This window comes from Fulmarus glacialis, unplaced genomic scaffold (genome assembly GCF_000690835.1).
Source record: "Fulmarus glacialis isolate BGI_N327 unplaced genomic scaffold, ASM69083v1 scaffold24298, whole genome shotgun sequence".
In the NCBI taxonomy this organism is placed as follows: Eukaryota; Metazoa; Chordata; class Aves; order Procellariiformes; family Procellariidae; genus Fulmarus; species Fulmarus glacialis.
Window position 1 is genome coordinate 68,064 of NW_009229326.1, and position 27,790 is coordinate 95,853.

Here is a 27,790-nt window from a genome sequence, read left to right on the forward strand (position 1 = left end):
ATTGTTGCATCTTTTCCTGAATTCAAGATAAAAAATTCTGAGAGATGAAAAGGTGTACAGGATTTCATTAAACCCACCTGTCCCTGTAACTCTGCACTGAAAACGAGCAGACTGTCCCTCAGACGTAACAGCATCACGTAGTGGTATTATGACAGCAGGTGGGTACACTGGTACTTCTAGCTCAGGAGAAACAACTTCTGGGACTTGCATCTTTTCCTGAATTCAAGATAAAAAATTCTGAGAGATGAAAAGGTGTACAGGATTTCATTAAACCCACCTGTCCCTGTAACTCTGCACTGAAAACGAGCAGACTGTCCCTCAGACGTAACAGCATCACGTAGTGGTATTATGACAGCAGGTGGGTACACTGGTACTTCTAGCTCAGGAGAAACAACTTCTGGGACTAAAAGATAAGAGAAAGAAGTAATTTTTAGAGATGAAGGAGATCACACACATGTTGAAAATCTCATTTCACAGACATTGTTATTAGCATGGGAAACTTACTTTCCACTGAAAGTGAAGCTGAAGTGGTAGCAACTCCGTAGTCATTTTTTGCTTCACAAGTGTACACTGCTGCATCTTCAGGGAAAGTTTCAATGAGCAATAGAGTATATTCTTGCGCATCATGAAGAAATTTACACTTGAAACCTGGAGAAAGCTGTTGATCATCTTTGTACCAGGAAATTTTGGGCTGGGGTTTGCCTGATATCATAGCACAGAAGCGGGCAGGTTTGCCAGACTCCACAGTGGTTGGCTCTAGCTCCTGAATAATCTGGGGTGGCTCTGGAGCTGCAAGTTGTGGGGCGGGGAAGGAGAGGGGAGAAAGAAGGAGAGAGAGAAATCTCATTATTGATATTTATCAAGGCTTCAAAAATATTAGCAAAGAATTTTTTTAAAAAAAATCTTATTATTCCCAATCTTGCGTGCCTATGAAAATCTGCCTTTTTCCTTGATACAGGGGGAAGGATCTAGCAGCAAGTGCCCTAACATAATTAGCTGTGTTGGTGTAAGTGTTTTCTGACAAAATGTGTCTAAGAATTGTCAGGTTGACCCCTCTGGCAAGGCATATTTGTCCATATGAACATATTAGTTTTATTTGGACTTGAGAATTTCCTGGTCTAAATAAATCCAGTGGGGAAAAGAACTGCTATAGAATTTTCATCAGCTAGCCAGCTATTTCAGTAGAGCAAGAGACATCCATGTACATGAGGATTTTGGTAGTGTTCCAGACATAAGATTCTATTTGGATTTTTTTTTTTTTTTTTTTTTTTTTTTTTTACTTTCAGAGTTAGAATTCCAAAAAAGCTATATAGAAATCAGAAAAGCACAGGGTAATAAATACAGTCAAAGCATTGTTTGTGGGGACACATACCGTTCACATAGAGAACAACAGAGCTCCTATTCCGTCCTGCAACAAAAGTATATTCTCCAGCATCAGAGTATGTCGTTTCAAAGATGCTCATTCGATGAATTCTCCTTTCCACCACATTAGAATTCCAAAAAAGCTATATAGAAATCAGAAAAGCACAGGGTAATAAATACAGTCAAAGCATTGTTTGTGGGGACACATACCGTTCACATAGAGAACAACAGAGCTCCTATTCCGTCCTGCAACAAAAGTATATTCTCCAGCATCAGAGTATGTCGTTTCAAAGATGCTCATTCGATGAATTCTCCTTTCCACCACATAACTGTATCTTTCCTCAAATTGGAAGTTGATCTCAATACCGTCCTTGTACCACTGTGGTTCAATGTCATCTTCATTGACTTCAAATTCAATTTCAGCTCTTTGTCTCTGAATGACCTTTGAACAAGTAAAATAAATATTAGAAATGGCATTTGTTTTTACAGATGGTCCCACATTCCAGTTTCCTAGAAGGCGGCGCCTTATGATTACAGATTTTTGTGTTAGGACTCTTGCTGGTTAGATATTGTTGTTCTTCCTTTGCATTATTCTTTGAGTGACAAAGTTATGAAATATTTATTCTTCTGTATAGGCCGTACCTGAATATCTTTACGGACACTTCTGATACGAATGTCACGACCTTCCACTATCAAATTGGCACTGGATGTATTTCCACCAGCTACTACAGTGTACTGACCAGCATCAGACATTCTCGTGGAAGGAATGATGAGACGATGGACATATTTCTCTCTCTGAATTTTCATCCTAAGGACATCAGAAAAGAAAATGAGCAAGTTATTTCCTGAGGGAAAATACGTAACAAAAGTCAATAAGCTGTAGAAGCAGTCATTTACCTGTCACCAATCTGGAGTTCTTGTCCATCTTTCATCCACTGGACCTGAATGTCAGGTTCTGAAATTTCACATTCAAAAATAGCCCTCTTCTTCTCCACAACCTTGATATCTTTAATATGCTTCCTAAATTCAATGTGACGAGCTAGAGCAGAAAAAAAGTGGAATGAGAACCATGATGCTATTTAAGCCACTAGAAGTCACTAAATACACAAATCAAGAGGGCAAATACCTTCCACGTATAAAGTGGCTGATGAAGATGCTTTTCCAGCAACAAAAGTGTATTCTGCAGCATCACCAAAATGCACATTCCTTATGGAGAGGGAGTGTGTGAGCTTCTTTGTTCGTATCTGGCATTTATCAGTCGATTTTATTTCTACCCCATTCTTTAGCCATTTATATGAGATACCTTCATAGTTAACAGTAACTTCAAATGTTATTGTATCTTTCTCTTCAGCATTGATGTCTTTTAGCATGGAGGTAATTAGGACAGCTAAAAAAAAAGAAATGGACATGGTTTGGGTTTTTTTGTCCTGTTTTGCTTCATGTTAACTGGATCAGAGATGTTTAAAATTCTTTAAGACAGATTCTGATTTTCGGTAATATTAAAAGGAAGGCTCTGTGTCCAGAATCAATACTACAATTAAATTTCCGAAAACTTCAGAATGACATAGGAATCCAAATTCTGTTTCTTATGGTGACTTGGCGTTTAGGCATGTTGGCCTAAAAAGAAGAATCCAGGATCTGATTTTCAAGTTCACAGCTTTTAGATCTCTTTTAAAAATGTAATTGAGGCTGTTTAGGGTTATTTGAAAATACCTCTACAACAATGCTCGTTTTGTCTGAATTGCACCAAGTGCATGTATTAATACAAACTCCATTATTGGTAACTGTGAAATATTCTGGTTAATTTCATTTTTACGTACGTTTTACGGTCAGAGTTGCACTGACTCTGTCATTTCCACAGATAAATGTGTATTCTGCAGAATCTTCACTGCTTGTGTTCATGATATTGAGCTGATGGAGTTTCCCCTGGACCACTATTTTGAACTTTTCACTCATTTCAATCTCTACACCATTTTTCAACCAGACAGCAGGCACATTGAAATGAGAAACTTCACATTGAAAAGAGGCAGTTTTGGTCTCAGGGATCTCAATATTTTTCATGGTCTTTGTGATGTGTATGGCTAAGAGGGGAAAAAAAAGACAAAAGAAAAGAAAGGATTTTTTATAAGTCAGTATATGTGGAAGACTGCAAAAAACCAAGGGTAACAGGCTATGAAGTGTCAGGTCAAGTTGTTCAATATGAGTTGCTTTAGCAATTCTTATAATTACTTTGTTACAAACTTACAATACTTACTTTCCACAAAGAGTTTTGCTTTACACTCAATTTGCCCAACAAGAGCTGTGTATTCCCCAGCATCAGCAGGAGATATGTTATGCAGCATAAGCTTGTGAACTTTCCTTTGAGAGATCATCTTGTATTTATCACTTTGTTTAAGCTCAATATTTTTGTGGAACCATCGGACTGGTACGGTATCATGGGATACACTGAGTTCAAAGGAGACAACAGCATTTTCCAAAGCAGTCACATCCTTTGGCTTTTTGATGATCTTGACAGCTTGAGGAGAGAAGTTAGCAAGATTCAGCAGTGTGTTTGATTTGAATTTCAAACCACACATTAAAGCAAATATTCAAACCAGATTGACTTACTTTCCACATGAAGTCTGGCATTTGCTCCTATCTTTCCAAGCTTAAAGCTATAAACAGACTCATCAGTGACAACACAGTGTTTAATTTTCAGTGTGTGAACAGTTCCTTTCACTGAAATTTCATATTTGTCATTTGATTCAAGTTCAACACCATTTTTAATCCACAGAGCTCCTTTCACATCAGGGTGAGTCAGTTCTACACTGAAAACTGCCTCCTGTGTTTCTGTCACAGTCAAGTTCTTCAGTGTTTTCTTTATCTTAACAGCTAGGGAAAAAAAAAAGAAAAAAAAAAACTTGACAAAACAGACCAAAATTAAAAATTATAGTAAATATAGTAATCTTAATAAAATGAATCATGGTGTTTCATTTTAAAATCTAGTATGTATACTGATTTATACAGTTTCCACTGAAGTGGTGTGCTTGGAACACAGAAAGGGACATTTACTTGTAGTATCCATGAGAAACAGTTTTTTTTATTTGATATGTTTACCACACAACCAGCAAAGAGTGAATTTCTACCTGTTAGCCAGTACGTTGAATAAAATGTGTTTTTATTAAAATACTATGCTATATTCCAAATACGGAGACTCCAAAAGACATTGTTTGCTGCTTCAGAAAGCGCATCATAATATAAAAATATTTTCAAAAAATGAAGCAAAATATGCTTGTATTTTAGGGTCTGATCCAAGACACAGTGAGCGATGCTGGACTGAGTCTTAAAGACATCAGTTAGTTATAAAAAATACTGACCTTCGACCTTCAGTTTGGCAGATGTCTTTGAGCTTGCTATTTCATAGCTGTATTCACCCATATCATCCAATTTCGTGACAGGGATATTGAGCCTTCTCTTTACACCATCAGATTCAGCACGGTACTGATCTGTCATAGGTAATGGTCTACCATTTTTTAGCCACTGGCCATCTGATTCAGGATTTGCAACCTCACATTCAAAAACAGCTGCCTGGGACTCAGCCACAGTCAGGTCAGTGAGAGGCTTTGAAATGGCACCACCTGTTGGGAAGCAAAAGCACATGTTTTTGTTGTGCTGCTGTCCAGCTTTCCCCCATACTGAAATGCAGCCACATGAAAAGTTGATGCTGGAATTCTTTGCCCTAATTTGCAGCATGCCCATAGACATTCTGAGTTCTGCGAAAAATCAAGAATAGAATGTGACCTGAACATCACAAAAAGATGTTTCTTACTTCTATCCTAGTTATTCTCGTTTACTATTTTTATTATCAGCACAGGTATACCGAACATTCAAAACAAAAAACTTCTTTTTTTACATTAATTACATCAAAAGCATACTACAGCATTCCATTCTATAGCTCTGATTTAGCAAAACATATAAGTACTTAAAAGCTTTGTTTAATTCAAATTATACCAATCACAAAAGATAAGGGAAAGCAAGGAGAACATAGAAAAAAAGACAAGTTAAAGACAAAAAAAGTCCAGAAACAGCACAATTGCTACAATTACAAAGTACAGTACCTTGAGCATTGTTTTTAAATCACAGTGAAATAAAAATCTTGGACTTTAACCCTACTAACCTGCTACTATAAGCTTTCCAGATGTTTTCTTCTCTCCAGCATAAAATACAAATTCTCCTTCATCATCTTTCATCATCTTCACCACTGTCAATTTATATATTTTGCCGTGTGCTTCAATTTTATATTTAGGACCAGCCTTGATCTCTTGGCCTTTGAAATGCCAAATTACATCAATCCCTGAATGGGAGAGCTCGACCTCAAAGGATACATTCTGTGTTTCAGTGCAGGTGATGTCATGAAGACCTCTAATAATCTGAATTTCTATAAAAAGAATACATTACAAATATATTAGTTGCTTCCACAGTTTTGAATTTAAAGAAATATTTTCACAAAGAACTGTGCATCTTAAAGGAAACCTACTTTCAACTGTGACATTGCAACTTGTTTCAACTTTGCCAACCATTAGCTTATAATGTCCTTCATCCGACGCGTGGGTTCTGGTAAGCACTAGCCTCTGTTTAGTGCCTTTACATACAGCTTGTACACGTTCATCAGGCTTTATGTGATGATTATTTAGGTACCATTTGGAGGAAGACACATCAGGTGCTGAAACTTTGCATTCAAGGATAGCTTTTGTTCCTTCAACTACGTGAACATCTTTTAAAGGCACCACTATTTCCACACCTGTCAAGTTACAAAAATATTCATAATGAAAAAAACTATGCCTTTAAGAAGCAATCCTAAAGGACCAAAAATCAAACACACCTTCAAAATCGTGATAATGACTTACTGTACACTGTGATCCGTCCAGTGGTTGACAGTCCAAGACCAGGAACACTAAAAGAGTAAGTTCCACTATCTTCCTTTGTTGCATCTTCTATCAGCAACATGTGTGACTGTTTATCCAACACAATGTGAATACGATCACTTGATTGAATTTCATGACCATCTTTCATCCAGACACCTTCCACATTTTCTAGGGAGACTTTAACTTCAAGTTGTACAATATCTCCCTCACAGACTTTTTGATCAGTAAGTCCTTGAAGAATAACCATGGGACGAGCTGTGGAATAAAATGAAGTTAATTAATCCTCATAACAGATAAGCAGAATATTGAATATTAAGGCGGTATGGGATATAGTGATATAGCTGTAATATATAGTATAATATAGAAAATCCATAATATATAGACAATATATTAGAAATGCTTACGTTTCATCTTCAGTTTGCAGTGAGTCCTTTTTCCGTCAACAACAAAGCTATACTCTCCTTGATCATCTTTATTAACATCTTTAATAGTGAGGATTTGGCGACCACGGCGGGATGCAATCACATATTTATGATTAGAAGTGAGTTCAACGTCATCATGATACCATTTCCCCTCCACGTCTTCTGGGGAAACCTCACATTCAAGTTCACCTGAGAAGGATTCTGGTACTTCAACATCCTCAAGTTCTTTAATAAACTCAACCACAGCACCTACAGGCAAAAATAATTACATTCATGGATAAGCTTGATTAGACACCCATGATGAAAACATTTCTTATTAAGCGAGCCTAAGGAAATTAATATATATTCAGTGTAACCATTTTACCTAAATATATCTCCAAACTTTCATACTGGATTCCGAGAATATGAAAGCAGCTTGAACATTTCTTAGTGCGTTAGACAACAGTTTAAATTATTTTATTTTTTCCTGAAGCTGATTTCACTTTAACAGTACTGCGTGGTACTGAGCTGTGTGCTTCTTACCTTCAACAGCAAGTTTTGCAGTAGTTTTTATGGATTCGTCTTCTACCAGTGCACAGCTGTAGTCATCAGCATCAGACATTTCAATCGCTAGTACAGAAAGAAAATGAGCCTTTCTGTCTGAGTGCATCCTGTATTTGTCTCCAGAATTAATCTCAATTCCATCCTTAAACCATTTCACTTTGACAAAGGGTTCTGATGTCTCACATTCAAACGTTGCCATAGAGTCTCTCTCTTTAGCAACAATATCCTGTAACTTCTGGGTGAAGCTGATTAACTGCTTGGCTGCAAAACAATATGCAATAAATCAACAGTGCACTGGCCATATAAACTTAACACACTATGATAAGCAGTAGGGTAAAAGCAAGAGAATTTAAATTACCTTGTACTAACAGGAAAGCATGGCTAGAAGTTTCACCAGCTATATTGACTGCTTTCACCATGATGCTGGCAGAATCATCAGAAGTCACATCTCTGATGACTAATTCACAAACATTATCTTCAGGCCAGTACCAATACACACGATCAGTCCTTTCAATCTGCACACCATTTTTGAACCACTGGCACTCAGGGTCTGGTTTTCCCACCACTCTCACACGAAAGTGTGCATCTGTCCCTTGGGCTACAGTCTGGCTTTGAATCCTTTCAAATATCTTGGGAGCCTCCATGCTTGGACTAAGCTCAACCTTCTCTGGTTTGAATGTTGGAATGGTGATTTTGCCTTCAGGAGGAAGTGCTTTCTTCTCTTCCTCTGGGATCTCTTTGGTCCAGTGAAGTAGTTCTTCTTTTGTCTTTTTTAACATTTCTTCATATGATTCATCTTTTTTGCGAGACTTAAGTTCCACAGCAGTGATGGCTTCATAATAGCCCTCTTCTGTCCTACGCTTGAATTTACTACGCAGCTCTTCAGATTCCTCTGAAAGTTTCTCATGAGTGATTCTTTCAGCCCTTTTCAGTTTCACCACTTCTTTGGTTGTTGCCTCTGCAGGTTTGTCTACCTTCTGTACCTCAAAGAGAAGTTTTCCAGGCTCTGTCACTACAGGCTCATGTTTGGGTTCAGGAGCACGACGAAGAACAGATCTGAAGTCTTCCCTCTGCTGGATCTCAAGTCTCACCTTATGTTCAATAAAACCTTCTGGATTCTCTGCAGTGACTTTCACCTCTCCTGTGTCATATGATTTGCAATCCACAATATCCAGGTAGTAGATTCCATCGTAACGGAGTCGAAACCTTTTGCTCTTACGGATGAGCTGTCCATTGAGGTACCAGTTGACTTTGGGCAAAGGGTAGCCAGTCACACGGCAGCGGAATCGCGCTGTTTCACCTTCCAGGACTCTTGCAGGTTCAGGAACCAAAACAATTTCTGGTTTTTGTTTTTCCTTTTGGTCCACTGCAACTGCAGGAAGAGCACCCTCATGGGCCATTCTTTCTAACTCCTCGATTCGCTGCAGTCCCCTTCTGCCTTCTGGCAACTGGGATTCTTCCACAAGGCTTTTCTCATCCTTCACGATCAGAGTAGCGGATGTATGGTCTGTACCATATTTGTTAGTTGCCCTGCAAGTGATCACTCCACTATCTCTGGAATAGGCTACTCCATAGTCCAGGCTACAGTACCCAAACTCATTGATCATGCGGAGTCTGTTAGCTGCTTCCAAGGGTTTGCCATCATGCAACCACTCCACCACCATGGTTGGGTCACCAATTGGTGTAAGCCTGCACTCAAAATGTGCTGGTCCAAATTGCTTGAGCCTTAAAGATGTCAGCTTCTTCTTAAAAAATGGTTTCTGTTGCTTTTCTTTGTCATAGAGATCTCCTTCCTCCCATTGCTCTTGACCGTAACGCAAATGGAGAGGCTCTAACTCCGGTGCTGCAATCTCCTTGGCTTTGTAAGTTCCTTTTGGAATGATTAATCTCCTTTCTGGTTCAGGTTCAGCATGTTCAACTTCAACATTTACTTTGCACCGAGTAGTGTCCCGCCCAGCTTTATTGATAGCAGTAGCAGTGTACCATGCAGCATCTTGCCTGGCAGTAGATTCAATTTTAAGAGCAGCTGCCCCTTTGGTTCCCTCAATCCTGAAATATTAAAACAATTTTTTTTTAATTCTTTTACACTTCTTTGTTATTCATTTTTGCCCTTCTCCAAAATTAGGTTAAAGCCTCCAGAGGCAAATCTCTGGAGGAATTAGACACGTTGTTTATATTTATTCATGTTTATGAGTGCAGTGCCTAAGAATCAAACAGATAAGGATAATAAAAACCAGTCTTGAATTCAATGGCAGTTTTGCCTGCAGAGGACTTCAAAATCAGAGACAGATAAAGGTTCCCTAAATCTCTTTTGTAAAAGCATTGGCTTTGCAGAATACAAAATACACAAATACACAAGCTGAAAAAAATGGAGTGAGTCCTACAAGATATTTTATATCTTTTAGCCTTGCTGCAATGCAAAAGCTGTTAGTAACTTCAGTAGCCATTGGACTAAGCCCTTAGTGAATCCCTTCTGCGGAAGAAAGGGTATTCAGCACACTGTAAGAAGCACTTTGCAGGATGGTGATTATTAACTCCTTTATTATTTAAACAAAATAAAAATGCTTACTTTATTTTGGGGTATTTATGAGGTACAATTATGTCACTGTTCTTCAGCCATACAATGTCAGGATTAGGGTTACCAGTAGCTTTCACTGCCATCTCCAGTCTAGAGCCCTCCTTTACGCTAACATTCTTCAGCCGTTCCACAAAGTGTGGTCTGACTAGGTCTTCCTTAGCTGAAACAGCAAGGGTAAATTATCACAAGAGGAAATGACATAACTATGGTTTTTAATAAGAAACACTCCTCAGCCTCCTAAAAATAGCATGCATAGTAGATACCTTCCACAGTCAGAGTCATTGAGACTGAAGCTTTGCCTGCCCTATTCTGAGCAATTACAGCCCATTCTCCAGAGTCATCAGGCATAGCAGGAACAATGATCAATGACTGGGTGCCATCTTCTTTAATCACTATTTTATGGGTGTAGTCATTAACCACTTGTTGACCTGCAGATACACATGAAAAAAAAAAGTTACACTCAAAACAGTGTCTCAACAAGATGTAAAATGCATGTAAGATTGGTTTTTAAGATTATTTATTGATGAAAATGAGGCTGATGTACCATTATGGAACCAGTATGTCTCTGGCATAGGTCTGCCAACAACTTTTAAGTCAAATCTTGCTGTCTGCCCCTGTGAACATTTAAATGATGTAGGTTTCAGCACAAAAACCGGCTTATATAGTCTCTCTAGTTGTCCTTCATCAGTTTCTTCTAATCTGCGGGCAGGAGAACGAGAAGGAGAACTACGGGCAGGAGACCGGCTTGGAGAGCGTGGAGAAATAGATCTGGAAGGAAAAGATAAGACAGATGTGTATAACATCATAATATAGCTGTGGGCTGACACGATAAACAGAGTTCAACTTGTGCCTTTAGCGTAATTTATTTTCAAGAGGTTAACCAATTTATCTCTGTGAGAAATTGTGACACAATTAATTTTTATTTGTAGTAAATTTTCTTTAGGTTTTTGACAGCAATTTGAATAGCTGAATAATATTAAGATACACCACAGCCAGGGAAATTTTTGGGTTGTGGATACTGTACAGATATGCATATAATCCTGTGTACATATGTGGAGACAGAACACAGTACATGGCAACACTGGGTTTTTTCTGTCATAGAAACACAGCTATTTCAAGGGTGGGAAGTAGGAGTTGCACACAGTACTAAAACTCCAAGTGCAGAAGAATTTTTTTTCCAAAACATGAGCACTTGAAGAAATAAATATGGCTGCTGAGGTTGCAAATCTGATACTGTGGCTGGATACACATGTGAATGATGGTACTCTGGGAACTGCATTGCTCATCAAGAAGGCAAATCAGACAAAGATTTGACACATTAATCAATATAAGCCATGAAAACAGCATTTAGAACTTCTCTAGAGGTATGCAAACTCCAATAACTTAAGCTGTTCAGCTACTGTGTAATGAGTTTTTGGACTGTCTCTCACAGCACACAGAAGTCTCATGAAATTTATATATTACTGTGTACCTACCTATATCTTCTCATAACTTCTGGTCCTGGCATATAACCTGGAGTTGCTGTGGGTGCAACTGGCTCAACGTAGAGTTTTGCTGAGCAAATGGCATTTCCTTTCATATTACTGGCAAAGACGGTATAAATTCCTTCATCTTCAGGTAAAACAATAGGCAAACGCAGACTGGCACTGCCGTCTTGCAGAACTTCCATGTGGTAGCGCTCTCCACGCCTTATGCGCTTACCATCTTTGTACCATGCAATCTGCATGGAAAGAAACAGTGGAATGCTATGTGAGCTCTCCTAAAGACAAAGATCCAGTAATGACCCATGCATACAACATATTACAGCTTCCTATTTCCCAGCTGATGCATCGTCACAGCCCATGTGTATGTGTTAATATCACATTTTTACTTGAAATAAGTAAGACTAAAGTAACATGCTTTCACAGTAACCTGAAACACGAGTTTTGGAGCTAGAAACAGATATAAAGCCCATTTTGACAAAGAGCAAAGACCGGACTTGCTACTGTGTTCACCACTTGCGTGGGCTAACTCAGAGACATAGAGAAGCAAGACCAAATTAACTGGTAAACCTAACCTACCTCTGAACTGGCTAACCAACCTAACACTGTTCTATTAAGGGACAAACGGAAAATTCAGCTTGATATCAAAACAAAAGGCTGGATTTCCTTTGAGATTTGCTGTTTTCTATGCAGAACGTAGAATGTCTGACAACGCGATGTTAAGGGATTTTTCAAGTAGAGCACCAGATGGTTTTTAAAATAGATTAATATCATACAGGTTTAGGGTACCTTTGGCAATGGATATCCAGTCATCTTGCAATGGAAAGTAACTCCTGTCCCTTCAAAGGTTCTGTAATTCTTTAATCTTAAATCAAATCCTGCTTCTATAGCTTCAGATTCAGAAATATCAACCATCATCTCTTCTCCGTCTTCTTCAAGAAGTTCATCTAAGGTGGTCTTAATAATTCTGAGTTCGATTTCCTTGATAAGTCTTTCTTCAAAAGAAGAAATATGGAATTCCTATATAGAAAAGCAAGACCATTAGTTCTGTGTGTCAGATAATGACCCTGTAAAGAAGTGATTTGTACTGGTAAAATGTCAGTATACAAAATGAGTATGGACTGGTAAACATACCTCATCTTCTACAAAAGTTCTGATCATCACTGTATCTTTCGCCATTTTCTTCCTAATTAAGGCTTGTTCTTTTTCATATTCTTTTTCAAAGTCACCGTATGAAATAGATGGGGCTACCTCAGCCAGTTTAGGTTCCTGTACATATGCAGTCACCTGAGTTTGGTACATCATTTCTTGTTGCGATTTTATGTAGGCTTCATAATCAGCTAAGAATTAAGAACACATTAATTTTGATAAGTTTTTGTGGTTTTCACTGTATTGAATAGAAAAAACAAGTACAAACTTATTTTACTGGTTTTGGTGATTCAAGCAGAGTTTCTGTCTGTTTAGCCAATAAAATACAAACAGCAATAAAATGCAAAGACTGATGCCCTCAAATGAGCTTTATAAACAGGTAAAAATTTTACTGTTTGCTATTTAGGTGTTCTAGTTCTCAAAGTGGAAGCACCTGTAGAGACTATTTTACAATTTCTTCACCACGGCTCTGTCTCCTGCAAACTTTCATGCATTTTTGCAAGGGCAATTGAAAAAAAAAAAAAAGTTAGCTTCTTTCCCTGTAATATAACAATCTATTACTTGATTAACCTTCTTTCTCCATATCACTCTCTGAATGTCTTCTGTTATGCAGGCTGTTATGGATGCAAATAGAAGAACGTTCCTATGGCTACATATTCTAGCAAAGAATATAAGTCCTTCCAGAACCCGATATCAAATACTCTGTCTTGCAGAAACAGAGATCTCCCTTTATGTTTCTTGAATTCACCAAACTAAGTTACAAAGAATTTGCAGCACAATTTAAAATAATTTTCCCTTTTTAAAGTTAATTTTAAGAAATATTTTTCCAATTTCTTTAATCTACAATGTACCTTCTTCTAGTAAGGAGACCGTTGCAGAAGCTTCTCCATGTTTATTACGAACAACAATAGTGTATTCTCCGGCATCGTCGGCAAAAGTCATGGAAATTTCAAGTTTGCATTCCCCGGTTTCTCTTTTGTAACTCACTTTGTATCTACAGAAAACATAAAAGTACAAGCTCTCTACAATTCTGATGAACAGACTTTTTAGTGAATTTGCTTTTAGTTATACAATTAATCAGAATCACTCCTAACTTGTACAAGACAAAAAAAGAGAAACTGTTGCAGGCCATTCTCACTCAATGAATCTGCAGAACACCACAGGAAAAGTAACCATGCTGAAACTAGAGTACAGATCTACTTTGTTTCAATTGTCACTAAAATAAATGGGGTGCAAATAGCAGTACTGAAATATCAGAGATCTTATTATCAGATACAGTAAAATGGTATATGCTGTGTGCACATAGTTTGTGCTAATATAGGTCATTATAGCATGATATATTTCAAGAATGTTACAAATGTATTTTTTTTCTCTGCTAGAAAGTGTGTTGCTTTCTATAAACAACATTTGCACAGACAGAATGCGAACATTGCATAGACAGAATAAAACAAAGTCAAAACTTCCTGATTTGTTTTTAAGGATATATAGCATTTCTCATTTTATGGTCTTTTGAATATTTATATTTTAAAACTCATCAGCCTTCTAAAGTCTCACATTAAGACGTGATCTTATGATTTTTCCATTTCAAAAATAAAATATCACAGAAATCAGTGATATTATTTGGCTCAGAATCAGTAAGGGAATAAAAATTATGGTACTGTCAATTAAATATTCTTAAAAATTACGTTTAAATAGTTTTTGTGTGTTGGATTCAAAGTACCTGTAGCCAGTCGTTAGAGGAACTCCACCTTTTTTCCAGTAGACATGTGGCTTTGGGTTGCCCCCTACTTGGCATTCAAAAATAATGCTCCCACCTTCAATTAATTTATGTACTATGGGTTTTCTTATGAAGAAAGGAGGTATGGGTTCTCCCGATAGTTCCTCTGCTGCAGCAGAGACATCTTCCATTACAATGTCCTTTGCCTCCACATAGCTGAAATAAAATTCCAGTGCAGGTAAGTGAGCTGATGTCTGAAGCTCTCATAAACAGAGTGCAAGAAACTAATGACCACAGTAGGAGCAGTCTGTTTAGGAAAGTAACTGTACCGTTTCTCTTCTGTAACAGCCTTCTCAGAAATGGTTTCTCGAGTCTCAATTTCTTCTGAAACTGCAAGGCAAATATGACATAGTGGATTTTAAAATACTTTAATAGTGCTTAAGCAGTGAGTTTATTTGACACAAGGAGAGAGAAGGTTAAGTAGTTAGTGGGCTCAGAGGGCCGGGTACTTCCTCTGAGGAAGCAAGTTAAGAGTCCCCACTGGCCCGTAATTGGCCTTTTCCTCATATTCTTACAGCCCTGTTACCTAATAGCCCTGGAATAGAATTCAAGGCATATGTTCTACTTGGGAGCTGACAAAATGTCTAAGTTACATTACAAGTAATATGCAGTTAACAAAATTATAGTCTTCCTACAGTGATAAATATACTTACCTTTCACATATAAGTGGCAAGATGTGCTGACACTCCCAGCCTTATTGGTAGCAGTGCAGGTGAATCTTCCACTGTCTTCTGCAAAGGCTTCACGAATCACAAGGCGAGCAAGCCCTGCTTTGAAAGTGATCTGGAAGTCCATTGAGCTCTCAATCTTGTAGTCTTCCCTGTACCATGCTACAGTAGGCTGAGGATGACCAGAGATATGGCACTCCAGAGTGACAGACTCACCTTCAGTCACAGTCTTATTTTTGAGGCCCTGTATGACAAAAAATAAACATCACAGTCAGTATATATTTTCACTACTAAACAGACATTTAAATAACTAAAACCTATTTGAATGGAAAATCTAATGTCTACTTCAAAGCAATGTTCTGTTCAGCAGTGTATCCAGGAAAAAAGAGGCATTTTCCAAAAGGAAGTATTTGAAACTGGATTTGGGATTTCTGAACATTATTGTTATTAACAAGAAAATGAAAAGGTAGGTTGACATTTATGCAGATCATGGTGAGAAATTGCTTCACTGCAGCAAAGGTCAACCTATTATGTGACATAATTGTGAAGAATCACCCCCATAACAGACATTCAGAATAGTTTGTACCAGAGATAAATTGTATGGCTGAGTAAGTCTAATACAGAGTTAAAAAGATTAAATAAAGCCAAATTTTCATGATCAGGTTTTCAAAGATAAAAGTTAGAATATAAAATGGGTGAAAACATAGTGTAACTCCCCTAATCTACATACAAATTACTTACTGAGACTAAGGTAGGTGGAGTAGCAGGAATTTCTGCAGGCACAGGAACTCTGGCAGTTTCTGTCACCTAGGTTGTTTAAAGAACAGTTAATAAACACCTAACAAAGTCAAGGATATAAACAGCAGAATTAGACAAAAAAAGAAATTAGGTAAAAAGAACTTTTTGCTTATCATAGGTAAATATTAGGTCCTTAGAAGGATTTGTGTAAAACAACAAAAATAAAAGTCAGCAGAATGCTGTAAAAGTGGAAAATTGCAATGAGGAAACAGCAAACAAGTGAGGTTATGCTATGTTTTTAAGATGAGTGTCAGTCAAAGTGATGGAAATTTGCTTAATAACATACCTTTGCTTCACCTTTCCGCAACACCAAGTGTTCTTCCCGCACTGCTTCGCCTTTTATGCTTACACCTGTCTCTTTTTTAGTCTCAACGTCATAGCGACTTTTATAGGTCTCAGCAGCGTCTCCAAAGGGAAACTGTGGAGGGGCAACTGGCTCTGCTTTCATCCTGACTTCATGTGGCTTTAGCTGAGGTGGTTTCACGGGCTTGGTGATCTTTTGCACAGCAGAGGTAGCTGATAACTCTTTTTCCAGAGTAGCCATTGCAGATCCAGCTATTGAAACCTAGGGAACAGAAGAGAAAGAGTTACAGCTTTGTTGTTCTCTTGTTTTCAAAGCAGACGGTGTATTTCCTGAGCAGATTGCATATGCACCAGTTGCTTCCTTAGTTACTTCTTTGTTGACACTGCAAAAGCTATATATACAAAAATGACTTCTAGTTTTAGATTGCAGTAGTAGAATACTAGAGATATAATAGCTTTGTATTATTTTTGACGTGTCTAATGTGGACATATTTTCTCTTTTTTTGCTTTAGAATTTGATCTTTAAATGGTTCAAGAAGCTCTTAAGTGCAACATGAGAAATGAAAATCTAAATTTATTCATTTGAGGCCTTAGCTTTCCATTTAATCAGTCTGATACTGCAATAAACAATACTACTAATTACATAACTGTCAGTGATTAAAATAACAGAAGAGATTTCAAAATGTTATTGTAGGTGTAATAACTTTGGAAAACATACATAAATCTTTAAAGAGAAAAATATTTTAGGTAATTTTTATAGTGTTTAATTACGTTTGAGAAACCAGTTCATTTTTAAAGTCCAGGTGAAGAGAGAAAGTCTGCTTGAATGAGAAAATTAATTAAATGGGAACTTTTAATATTATGTGAAGGAGTTGAACAGAAGAATGGAAAAAAATAACATTAAAAATGGATGGTCTAGTATTATGCAGTCTGGATTTTTCCTATTTCAAAAATTGGCTTAGCATGTAGTAATCTGCAAGGAAGGAAGAAGCACTGCTTCCAATGTGCTAGCAAACTAGTGCATATAATAAGATTGAAGAGGGATACTTCTGCCCTTTAAAAAACATAAGTTGTATGACAAATGTTTATGATTTTACTGTATGACACGAAGTATTGAAGCTGCATTGTTACATGAAAAGCTTGTTTAAATAACTAATAATTACAAATCACATTTTAGCCGTTCATGTGTCTGTTTACAGCACTGCTCTTTATTAGTCAAACAAGCCAACAAAAACAACTGTAGAGAGCATACAACTATTCTTCTTCTTCTCGGGAAAGCTCCGTACTGGAGTAGGAGGAAAAGCCAAATGGAATGAGTGACCAACTGGTTATTATAAACGAGCATGCTGTTCTTCTTGGATACAGTTTTCACTTCTTACCTCATATGTATGATCTGGTTTAGGAACTGCAATTTTGGAGACTGTGAAGTGAGGACTTGCTGTGCGGGGTCGCGGGTGTTCAACATGAATTGTTTTCTCAGTCTTAGTTTCTGTTGCTCTTTTTATCTACACAAAGCAATGAAAAAAGTTGTTGAGAACGTGATGCTATTCTCCAAACTGAAACAGATTTCACGGGGACAAGATTTTTGGAAAAGAATGGAGCGTAAACTGAGTCTAACCTCTGTTGATATATGAACTTCCTTCTTTTCAGCAGCTGAGATATGTTTCTCAGGAGGAACATAGACAGTTTTAACTTCTTTAGTGACAACGTGACGTTCTGCTGGGGCCTCAGCAACATGGTCTGTTACAGAATGCTCTTTATAGCCATATTCCAAAGTTTTCTGCTTTACATAAGCTTCATCTGCTTGTTCTGGTTCCCAGGGTGATCGAACACGTGCCTGATCAACAGCTGCAACAACTGTAGCTACAGCTTCAGCCCTTTTTCCAGCTTCAGTCTACAGATAACATTGGCAGAATTTATACAAATATTCATTATATTAAAGGCTTGCATATATGTCAAATACAAATATAATGCTCAGTAAAGTATATTCCAGATAAAGAGAGAGTGCATAGATATGCAAAAGTAATAATGTAAACATCAAATGTGTTCACCCATAAATACACTTCAGAGTCAGTAGATTCAAATATAGACGTATTTTTTCTAAGCTCTGTCTATGCATATTCAGAACATATCTGTGCTTGTGTGCTCTATACATATCAATATTTGTATGCAAGCCCACTTTTAATACTTTATAGTCACATTTATGGCTAGTTGTATGTAAGAGTATGGAAGGTATGTAAATGCACACATGATTTTGAAGTCAATATGCTCATCAACTCCATATGACTGTTAGATGCTGCTAAAAACAGAGAATGTGTCTAGCATCTGATGTGAAAATATTTGCTAAGGAATATACCCATAAAAATTGTTACCATAAGCATATCTGTTAATCCAGTGCTAATCTATTTTAAATGATTTTACAAAAGAAGGAAAACTGAACTTTCTGAGAAATTGCAAGGATTCATTTGTATCAGGACTTTTATTTGTTTCTAATAACCGATAAATACTGTCAACTTCTATGTTTTCAGGGTCCAAATTTCTGCTCAATCAGCCAACAGTAGGCAATGGGATGATTACTACTAGTGTTTATTATTACTGTCATAACTGATCTGCATGTAGCAACAGAGCATATGAAATGTATGCCCTGTAGATGGGAAAAAAACTAAGATAATTTCATGCTGATTTTAAAATCATTATCACCTTAAACTAACTCATTATCACTTAAACTTAAGTGAGGCCAAAATGTGATTTTTTACAGAGATTTTGTTTTATTATTAATGTTTACACAACAGGGACCTCTTATTCAGTATCATTGCCAATTTCAAAATCGTTGTTTATACCAACTTGAATTTGGCCCTAAATTTACATCACCTAACAAGTATCTGTAATCTCTTAGCAGTCTGCCTCCTCTGAGTTTTATATGCTATGCTCTTTTAATTATATTTTATAAAAGTATTTTATGAATGTACCATACTGTTTCTAACAAAGTAGATAGATGGACTTTAAATAAAAGCTCTTGGCAACCATGCTATTCTTCCACATATGAGAGTTCCTGGCTATATTATAATAGAAAAGCTTTTCTACTGTGGGAGTCCTACTGGAACAAAGCAGTGACAACAAGTGTCTGATTGTCAGAAGTAATAAACTGGACAGACTTGAAAGGATGTTGAAGTTTGTATTGTACAAAGAACAATACAATTCAAACCTTAATAGAGAGAGGTTGTTTCACCTGACAACCATAAAACTGCAAGGAATCACGTCATAGAAAAAAAGATTGCAGAGTCAGAAATTTGAACAGGTAAACATTACTTGAAAGTCATTGGTAGGGAGTAAGCTTTCACAGAGAAATCCAATTGTAGTCTTAAAAGTGGCATTTCCTAACAGGGTGAGACATAAACCTCTTTATCACTAGAAACTTAATCACACTGACTCTGTTACTTGACAATCTTCCCACTTAACAGGTATGTTATCAGGAATTAATTTAAGGGCAATCTATTGTACCCAAGTAGCTCTTAGATCGTGAGGTTTGCAGACAAAACAAATTGTAACAGTGCATTTCACATCTGCAACAGCTATATTCACCTGATCATAAGCTAAATGAGTTTGTTCTTGCTTGGCTGTAATTTCTTCTCTACTTCTGGACACTGTGACTGGTGCTTCGGTTTTATCAGTGGCAATTATTTTCGGTACTACAGTAGTTTTCTTAGCTTCCTTTTTAATCTAATTATTATAGCAGAAATAAAAGTTTCAGTTACATATGATCTTGAAAGACATTTGAACAATGGGAAAGCATTCTGGAATGGGAACAGGGAAGGAGAATTAAGGGGTTAGATCCTTGTGCACTGCACACAGCTCTGTCTCATATGTATACTGATAAGTATTGTTACAACCTGACACCTATTCAAATAAAAGTAATGATTTTAAAAAAAAAGTTAAAATGCATTTCAGGAGTCAGTCAGTCCATTCCAAAGGTCAGTCAGAAGAGAATTATGGGCATCCTATTAATGAAAACAGTTAGGAGAGGAAAAAAAAGAAGTGGAATAATATAGTCGAATTAGACTAGTTCTAAAAGTTTGTAAGTGGAATAAATCTTAGAAAAAATGAGCTGGAAATGTATAGTTAGTATTTTTTGAGAGACACATAAGGTTTGTAAAGAGGAGCGGATAAAAAACCAAATATGGTTTTAATAGTGCTATTCACCTTTTCATGGCTTATGCTCACTTGTTCTTGTTTGGTAGCAATTCCTTCTTTACTTTTCGATATCATGACCGGTGGTTTAGGTTTTTCAGTGGTAATTACTACCTTAGGTACAGAAGGTTTCATATCTTCCTTTCTTATCTAGTTTTTATGGTAAAGAAAAATAATAGTAATCAATTATGCCCGTTGTCAAAATTACACAGCTTTTTGGGAAAGTGGGATAAGATTTCAGTATGTATATCAGTAAGAGAAAAACATCACCTGAGAAATGAAATAATTCCTTTGTACAGACCAAGTTATAGCCTATCTTATATGCTAGCTGAATGAAGTACATTCAAAGTCATTAACATATTGCATTAATCTGTGTGTGAATTAGAGAAGAATCTTCCCACTTCTAGTTAATTGTGATTATAATCATAACATAACATCGTTATGTTTTGTAGAAGCTGTTTGCAAAAAAATGAGTATTACTGACTTAATATTTACTCCCATCGGTAGATGGAACTATTTCATTGGTTACTCCAACAAACAATGGTTCCACAATATGGTCTAGCAGATGCATTCAGTCCTCACACAAATACGAACTTCATTAAATCAAACTCCACACGTAAATATCATATCATGGGAGATAACCTTTACAATTTATCTTCAGAAATCTACATTCAGACAAAAAGCAAAGGTCATTAAGTATCAGATTTTGACTACCCTGGCGATAAAAGCCATAATGCTCAAAGGATCTGTAGGAAGGGCAGCTGCACTCTTCCTCTGTAGACAGAGCTGCTATGAAGTCAGTAGAACTGGACTTGCAGTGCTGGGCCTATATCTGGAATACCTTGCTTTATAAAGTTTTCATTTTATAATCTTCTCTTCATAAAGAAGCAGAGCAAAGATACGTAGCACATTTGATGAAGAATGAGGTTTTGTAACTTATTAAAGTATAACAATGAGCTAAACATCTGTAACATATACTTACCTTTTCATGAGCAATGTGCACTTGCTCATGTCTGGTAGATATTTCTTCTCTAGCTCTTGATATCCTTTCTTGTTCTTTGGCTTTGTCTGTGGCAATTATTACTGTGGGTACTGGAGTTTTCTCTGGTTCTTTTCTTACCTGGATGTTTAAAAATAAAGAAGTTTAAATATATATTGTTTAAAAATATAAGGTATGTGATTTTCAATACATTTGGAAAAGAGGATACAAACGAAAGGGAGGAAAAATATCAAACTGAATTTCAAAATCATCTAATCTGGAAACAACAACAACAACATAAACGGACTTTTTGTAAAATGTATATACATTTAGCATAAAAATAATAAAACATTCCACAAATGCTTGCTTTGCTACTGAAAGCAGTAGTAAAAAAAAAAAAATCGAATCAGAGAAAAACTGTCCTGCATCATAATCAGTTTAAGAAAGTGTAGGATATTAAAAATAAGGTAGCTTGTTTAGGTAAGTTTCACTTTGCCAAGAAGTTCGGATGTAATCTGCACATAAACATGTAATTTTTTGCCCAAGTGGATTTCTGTTTCTCAGTACTTTAAAAACATGTTACACTTTCTTCCTCATGCATTTCAGCTAGAATGCAAATGTAATGTTTCTCTATAAAAGCTGGTCTTCCATTAAATCACATTTGTCTGATAAAACACATGCTAAAATAATCTGAATTCCAATCACCCATCAGTATTTTCAAAATTGATTTCAATTGAATGAGTTTTTCCTCCTTTTTCTGACCACTCTGCTGCCAACAAACACAGCAGGCTACAAATGGCAAGCTTAGAAACAAAATCAGAAAAAAAAAAAAGGAAAATTTAAGAGATATTTCCTATGTGTAAATTCTTTAAATGATTGAGAATACTATCTAGTAAATCACCCTACAACACACAAAAAATAGATTTTTTTTCTAAGTTAATGTTTTGCAAGTTTATCTATCACATTCTTAGGTATTAATAATAGAAGTGAAATAAAAAAGGAAATATGGTCATCATCAAGGAGAGGTGGGAGAATGATACCAATGTAAACTAGAAGGGTGAACATACATAAAAGGAAAAAATAATATTATGGTATGTCATTTGTCTTGTTCATAGGCTTGTCTTTTTTATGAGATATGAGATTTTTGAACAAGGTAGGGTATGGCAATCATAAGTAACATCTGTATTCACCTTTTCATGAGAGATGTGCCTTTGTTCTTGTGAAGTAAGAATTCCTTCTCTAGTTCTCGATATTACTGTTTGTTTTGTGGCTTTATCACTGGTAACTACTACTGTTGCCTCCTTTCTCATCTGATTTTTATAGGAACAAACAAAAAAACCAAAGCCTTAAAATTCATTTGAACAAATTGATTGTCAAAAGAAGAGGAGAAGGAAAAATAAGAGAAGAATGCTATTGAAAGAAAAATACTAAGGGAGAATTATTTTATTCCTAGTGGGGAATTTATAAATGAGATATTAGAGGATATTCATCAGTGTAAGAATAATGTTAGAGAATAAATGACAAGGGAGAGTACAGGATCACTTTCATAGAAGGCATTCTTAAACTTAAAACCAGTTTAAGAATAATTAGTTCAATCCTGCTATGATGGAAAGCAATGGAGTAAGTGATCCATGAGCATTCCTTTACAGTCCAAATGCTCTATACGAGTATGCATGCTTTTGCGGTGCACTGGGTAATATCTTGTTAATTCCTCACAGTGAATCATGCCTTATTTGCATGTTGGATGAAGGGATAAAGATGAAATCATAGAATGTCTGTGCTCTATTTCTACCTGCTCCTGAACAGGTTGAACGTGGACTGCAGTCATTGCTGTCCTTTTAGCAGTTTGCTCTACACCTGGAGCTGGTTCTCTCACCATGGCTTGATCCACAGCAGCAACAACCGTAGCAACAGCTGCTGTTTTTTCACTGTCCTTTCTCACCTATATTAGTCACATCAAAAGACATTTTTTCATGTTTTGCACACATTCAGAAGAAGCAAAAAACAAGTACGGAGACAGAACGTTGCAAAGAAGCATTTAAATATTTGCAGCAGAACTCTCTCAACAGCAGATACACACGCGTTTTTATACACAGCCTCTCAGATTCCATTTAGCAGATCTATTCAGCGGTGGTGAGTCCACACATAGAGCAAAACCAATGCTCTTTCCAAAAATAGACTTTCCCTCTCTAGCCCCAGCCGCAACCTCACCAGCAGCAGCACCACTAATGGTAACTTGTTCTTGGACCCCATATCTCCCCTCCCATCTTTCTTCAGTTCTTATTTGGGTAGCGCTTGTAGATACTCTTGTTTCTCTCATCTGGGCTTCTGTGGTTGCAGCATACCCTTCCTGCTTCCAAGGAGGAAGGACATCGGCCCCAGCTGTTGTCACTACGTGTGTTTTACGGATTGGAGACGGAGATTTCACTGGTCTAATGGGTGAGGTGGAGATTCTTCCAGCAGGAGAAACTGACCTAATGAAAAATTAAATATAATAAATGTAGTGTCATACAACAACAACTATATGAACAACTTCAGCCTGAACTTGAATTCACTCCCCATTTAGGGTGCCTTCAGTACTTTGTAGTTTTATTTTTAAAAAGTTTTTGAGGTGTTCTGCTTGTAAGTTACACTTATCTCTTTTTAACATTACACCTACTGTTAAATTAACTCTATCCTCGCTGAAACCAGGACAGGGTTTTTGTCACACTCATAACTGTAACACATCTTTGTAGTAGCTTACTTAGATTTCCAAAAAGAAACAAGGGCAAATGTCAAAGGGCATTTTACTCAAGAACATATATTTAAAATATAAAAATACATCATTAGTTTCCATTTGCTCTATCTCAGTTCTCCTAATAGGAATAATATAAAAGGCTTACAGGCTGTGAGTACTACATATTATATTTGTGGTCTCTGTAGAGACACAAAATGATTAGTGTAACTGCTTTTTGTAAAAATATTATGTGGCAGCCACCTAGCAACAACGTAACTGTATCTACTCCTGCACCACATCTCATTTCCATGCGTCATCCATATATGTGTTCAGACTCCAGGCAAGTTTCTGATCAGGGTGTATATTTTCTCCCATACTTACATTTACAAATCTCAGACACAATAATTGGTAGCCACTTGGAAAGTGCTAGTTTCTAAATTTTAATATGCCAAAAATTCAATCCCAGTCCTAGCAGATAGTTTTAAAACATTTTTCAAAATGCTTTAACAGGCTTTCTAACTTAGATTTTCTCTGAGAGGAATTTTTTTATGCTGTATTTCCCAGATAGCATTAACAAATTGCAGCAGTAGGGGGCAGCAGCGTCATATTAATTTTTAGTTTTATTTTCTAATGTGTTGTATGTCTAAAAGTTGTTTGAGTAGCAAGGGAGTACAAACTTCTAGTTTCATATGCACTCTAGATGGCACTATTGAATTATTTTTCCATCTGTGCAGTTTGTTAGTTATTGCTAGTTACTATCAACACATTTCTTCCTGTCCTTGCAAGTTATTTTCAACAGGGCAAAGTTCACCAGCGTACCTAGCTCTGGCAATTTAAATAGGGCTCTTCTGAGCACTCAGCTTGGAGACATTCCTTCCACGACACTGGTGCTTCAGGATGCTGAAGCTGAAGGACTTCCAAAACAATTTTCTCTTTACCTGCCTCTCAGCACAGACCTCCTGGTGTGTCCCAGACCATGAGCCCTGCTCTTCAAATCACTCACTTTACCTCTCAAGACACTTTACGCAGCAGAGCTAAACTTCATTTTTCTATAACCACATTTACCTTGCCTACCTTCAAAACATTATTTCTGCAGTCATTACCAGCACACACATAGAACACGTGTTCACACTTTTTCACATATCCTTCCGTTCTGTTTGCCACTCATCAGAGTGTCATTGCTCTTTTCTCTGTTTGTCTAAAATAATCAAGGGCCAACTGCTCTACTGTTTTCTTCTCTTTCATCATGAACTTGGAGCTTTGAGTGCTACTTCAGCTGTATGTAGAGCAATCAAATGGGATTTATTCTCTAAAGGATTTTCTTCCATATGGGATAAAAAATTTACATGAGGCACACACTTCTATATCAGTGGCAAATATAGCACATTATAACTCACAGTCAGAATAAACTCAGTATTAAGTCAGTGCATTCTTCCATTTTGTACTATGCTCTCATTCTACAGCATTACTGCTATATGTGAAAGTGATTCAAAAAGCAATCTTGTTTGAAAGAATAATAAGTTTACCTTACTGGTGAGGGTGTTGGTGCTCTGACATGTCTTACAGGTGATGGTGATTGTCTAACAGGTGATGGTGATTGCTGTCGTGCCATTTGTGTTTTTGCAGCAATTATTGGTGGGGTTGGTGATTTTGATGTAGGTCTAGGAGGCATTCGTGGAGGTGCTTTATGTGGGAGCTGTTGGGCTGTTGCACCTTCTATGACCATTTCAACACTTGTAAGAGATCTGGCATCAAAGTGGGCTTCAATCTTCTACAATGAAATCAAGAAAACAAGTCTGAGGTACTGTAGAAGTAATCATCTGCTTTTTAGCCTTACCTGCTTTGTTTTTGAAAAATATACCTTTTCAATTCTGGCTTGTCTTGTTTGTGAAATCTGAGCAGTCGAAACAATTGTCTTTGTCTTTTTAGCAGGAACGGCTTCTTCCTCACCTTTTGGAAGAGAAAACATGGTCAGGAGAATTGCATACGGAACAAACAATAAGCAGTTGCAGAAATAAATGAATGGTTAATTCCAATTACATAAAAATGTATATAAAAAAACAGGGAAAGAATTAAGCAACCGTCTGTTTTTCCTACAATATCTATAGACAGATAATTGTGAAAACATGTTGAAATAATATTTCTGCATTACTATGTCATTAGAAAAAAAAACCAAACAAACCAAAACAAAACACATCTATTGTAGGTTCTTCAGAATCAGTCCTGGATCTTAAATGACTACACAGTCTGGAAGCCTGACTGAGGTGAAATCCAAGCAAGCTGTTCTGGGTAGAATGATTCACTGCTAAAATTCTCCTCTATCTAAGGACTGTCTTCATCCTTACAAGGCTCATTTACAAGACCATGTACAGTTGTGCAGTCTAATCTATCCATTCTATCAAAGCCAGCTTACAAAAACATCTTTGAGAAATCTACAGAACAAAATGAGAACAACTGAAAATATCCCACACTTTTTTCTGTCTACCATATCCTCAGTTTAAAGAAGAGCCATTCTGGAGAAAAAGTCCTTTTAAATTCTCAGACAAAAATTTTTCGCAAATTTCACCAAAGACAAGAAAGTTAATAACTTTTGAGAAAGGAATTATAAATGAACTTATTGGTATAACTTTGACAAAGTGGTGCATATTGTACCATGACAACAATGAATGCTCTCTTATTTTCATGGCTTGCAACTTCAACTCCGTTACCTTGAATTAGCAATTCAGCTGTGGAAGTAGCACGTCCCACATTATTTGTGGCGTTTACTGAATAGGTACCGGAGTCTTCAGGATATGCTTCTGCAATTATTAAGCTGTAAAGGTCTCCTTCTTGTAAAATTTGAAAATCGGGGGAGCTTTGGATTTCTACTCCATCCCGATAGAACTTCACCACAGGTGTAGGGATTCCAGTCACTCTCACGTCAAGTCGAACTTGACTTCCCTGCCTTGCAGTCATGCTCTGTAGTCGTTGTGAGAAGTTTGGTGGTACTGTTCCAGCTGCAGTTTTATTGAAGAAATAAATAGAAAAACAATAATGTCTGTTAAAAAGAACTGTAAGGGCTAGATATTTTCATTACTAGAAGTGCACAAGGTCTACTTCTCCTTCATATGCTACTGACAGATGCTACTGACTGACCTTCTCAAATGTTCAAAGCAGTAGGAGTTATTTGCCAAAATGCAAATACCCTTAATGTTTTTCATGTGTTTAACATTTCTGATATTTCTCATTATGCCCACAGCTGCAAATGTTTCTAGAATTAGAGATACATTGATTATAACCATAGGTAGTAAGTGCAGTCTCTTGAGTATGGCCCTTTATGTGAGTTATTCTGTTAAATATCATTTATATCATTAAATATCATTAAAAGCTCCATCCTGCAGAACTTTATCCTTTCTTTTATGTGTAGTTTGAATGTACCCAGTATGACAGATCACATGAGCAGAATTATACAGGGCTAAGCCAGAAGTTTGTAATTGTGATTAAGAGTTTATAAGATCAAGATTAAACTTTATACGGTTAAGGCGTAAAGGATGCTGTTAGAAATTACTGGTGACAATATATGCTGAATTCTAGACTGCTTTAGGAAAAGGAATTTGGTTTGCTATTTCTTTGCTAATCATGTACTTCAAATCCAAACTTTTTTCATGATCTGTGACACTTCACTTTTTTTCCTCACATAGCTAGCAGAGAGAGGTGCCTTTCTTTAGCTGCTTGATACCTGTGACAAGTAGCTCAGCAGTACTAGTTGCTTGCCCAGATCCATTGGTGGCTTGTACGGTGTATCTTCCACTGTTTGCTTCTGTCACGGTGGGGATCACCAGTTTAGCGCGGCCATCACTAAACGAGATCTGCACACCGGGCAGAGTTGCAGCAGAGATAACCTGGCCATCCCGATACCAGCTCACCTCAGGAACTGGGAAAC

The 27,790-nt window shown here is 36.9% G+C and overlaps 2 protein-coding genes across 2 annotated transcripts in view; both read right to left on the minus strand.

Annotated features, from left to right (window-relative positions):
• LOC104081196 (titin-like) overlaps positions 1-2,732 on the minus strand; it is a gene marked incomplete at its 3' end in the record, with an annotated part of 69,896 nt that extends 67,164 nt beyond the window's left edge. The window contains exons 1-7 of the mRNA XM_009583834.1: positions 2,489-2,732; positions 2,260-2,401; positions 2,005-2,170; positions 1,573-1,804; positions 505-789; positions 291-403; positions 78-216 (exon numbers count right to left, since the gene is read on the minus strand). Coding sequence (XP_009582129.1) covers positions 78-216; positions 291-403; positions 505-789; positions 1,573-1,804; positions 2,005-2,170; positions 2,260-2,401; positions 2,489-2,732 — 1,321 coding nt within the window. The remainder of the gene's footprint in view (positions 1-77; positions 217-290; positions 404-504; positions 790-1,572; positions 1,805-2,004; positions 2,171-2,259; positions 2,402-2,488) is intronic.
• A 442-nt stretch (positions 2,733-3,174) lies between these two features.
• On the minus strand, positions 3,175-27,790 carry LOC104081197 (titin-like; the record flags this gene model as incomplete). The annotated part of the gene is made up of 33 exons (XM_009583835.1): positions 3,175-3,443; positions 3,617-3,877; positions 3,970-4,191; positions 4,719-4,979; positions 5,519-5,779; positions 5,879-6,142; positions 6,249-6,521; positions 6,671-6,937; positions 7,211-7,492; positions 7,590-9,280; positions 9,801-9,969; positions 10,073-10,237; positions 10,354-10,577; positions 11,285-11,529; positions 12,080-12,310; positions 12,542-12,630; positions 13,291-13,433; positions 14,160-14,372; positions 14,486-14,546; positions 14,870-15,128; positions 15,626-15,691; positions 15,969-16,247; positions 17,365-17,490; positions 17,604-17,879; positions 20,186-20,323; positions 21,156-21,293; positions 22,343-22,462; positions 22,945-23,089; positions 23,333-23,626; positions 25,395-25,639; positions 25,730-25,818; positions 26,577-26,864; positions 27,587-27,790. Coding segments are annotated over 33 exons (8,258 nt in total), but the record flags the coding sequence as incomplete, so codon positions are not given.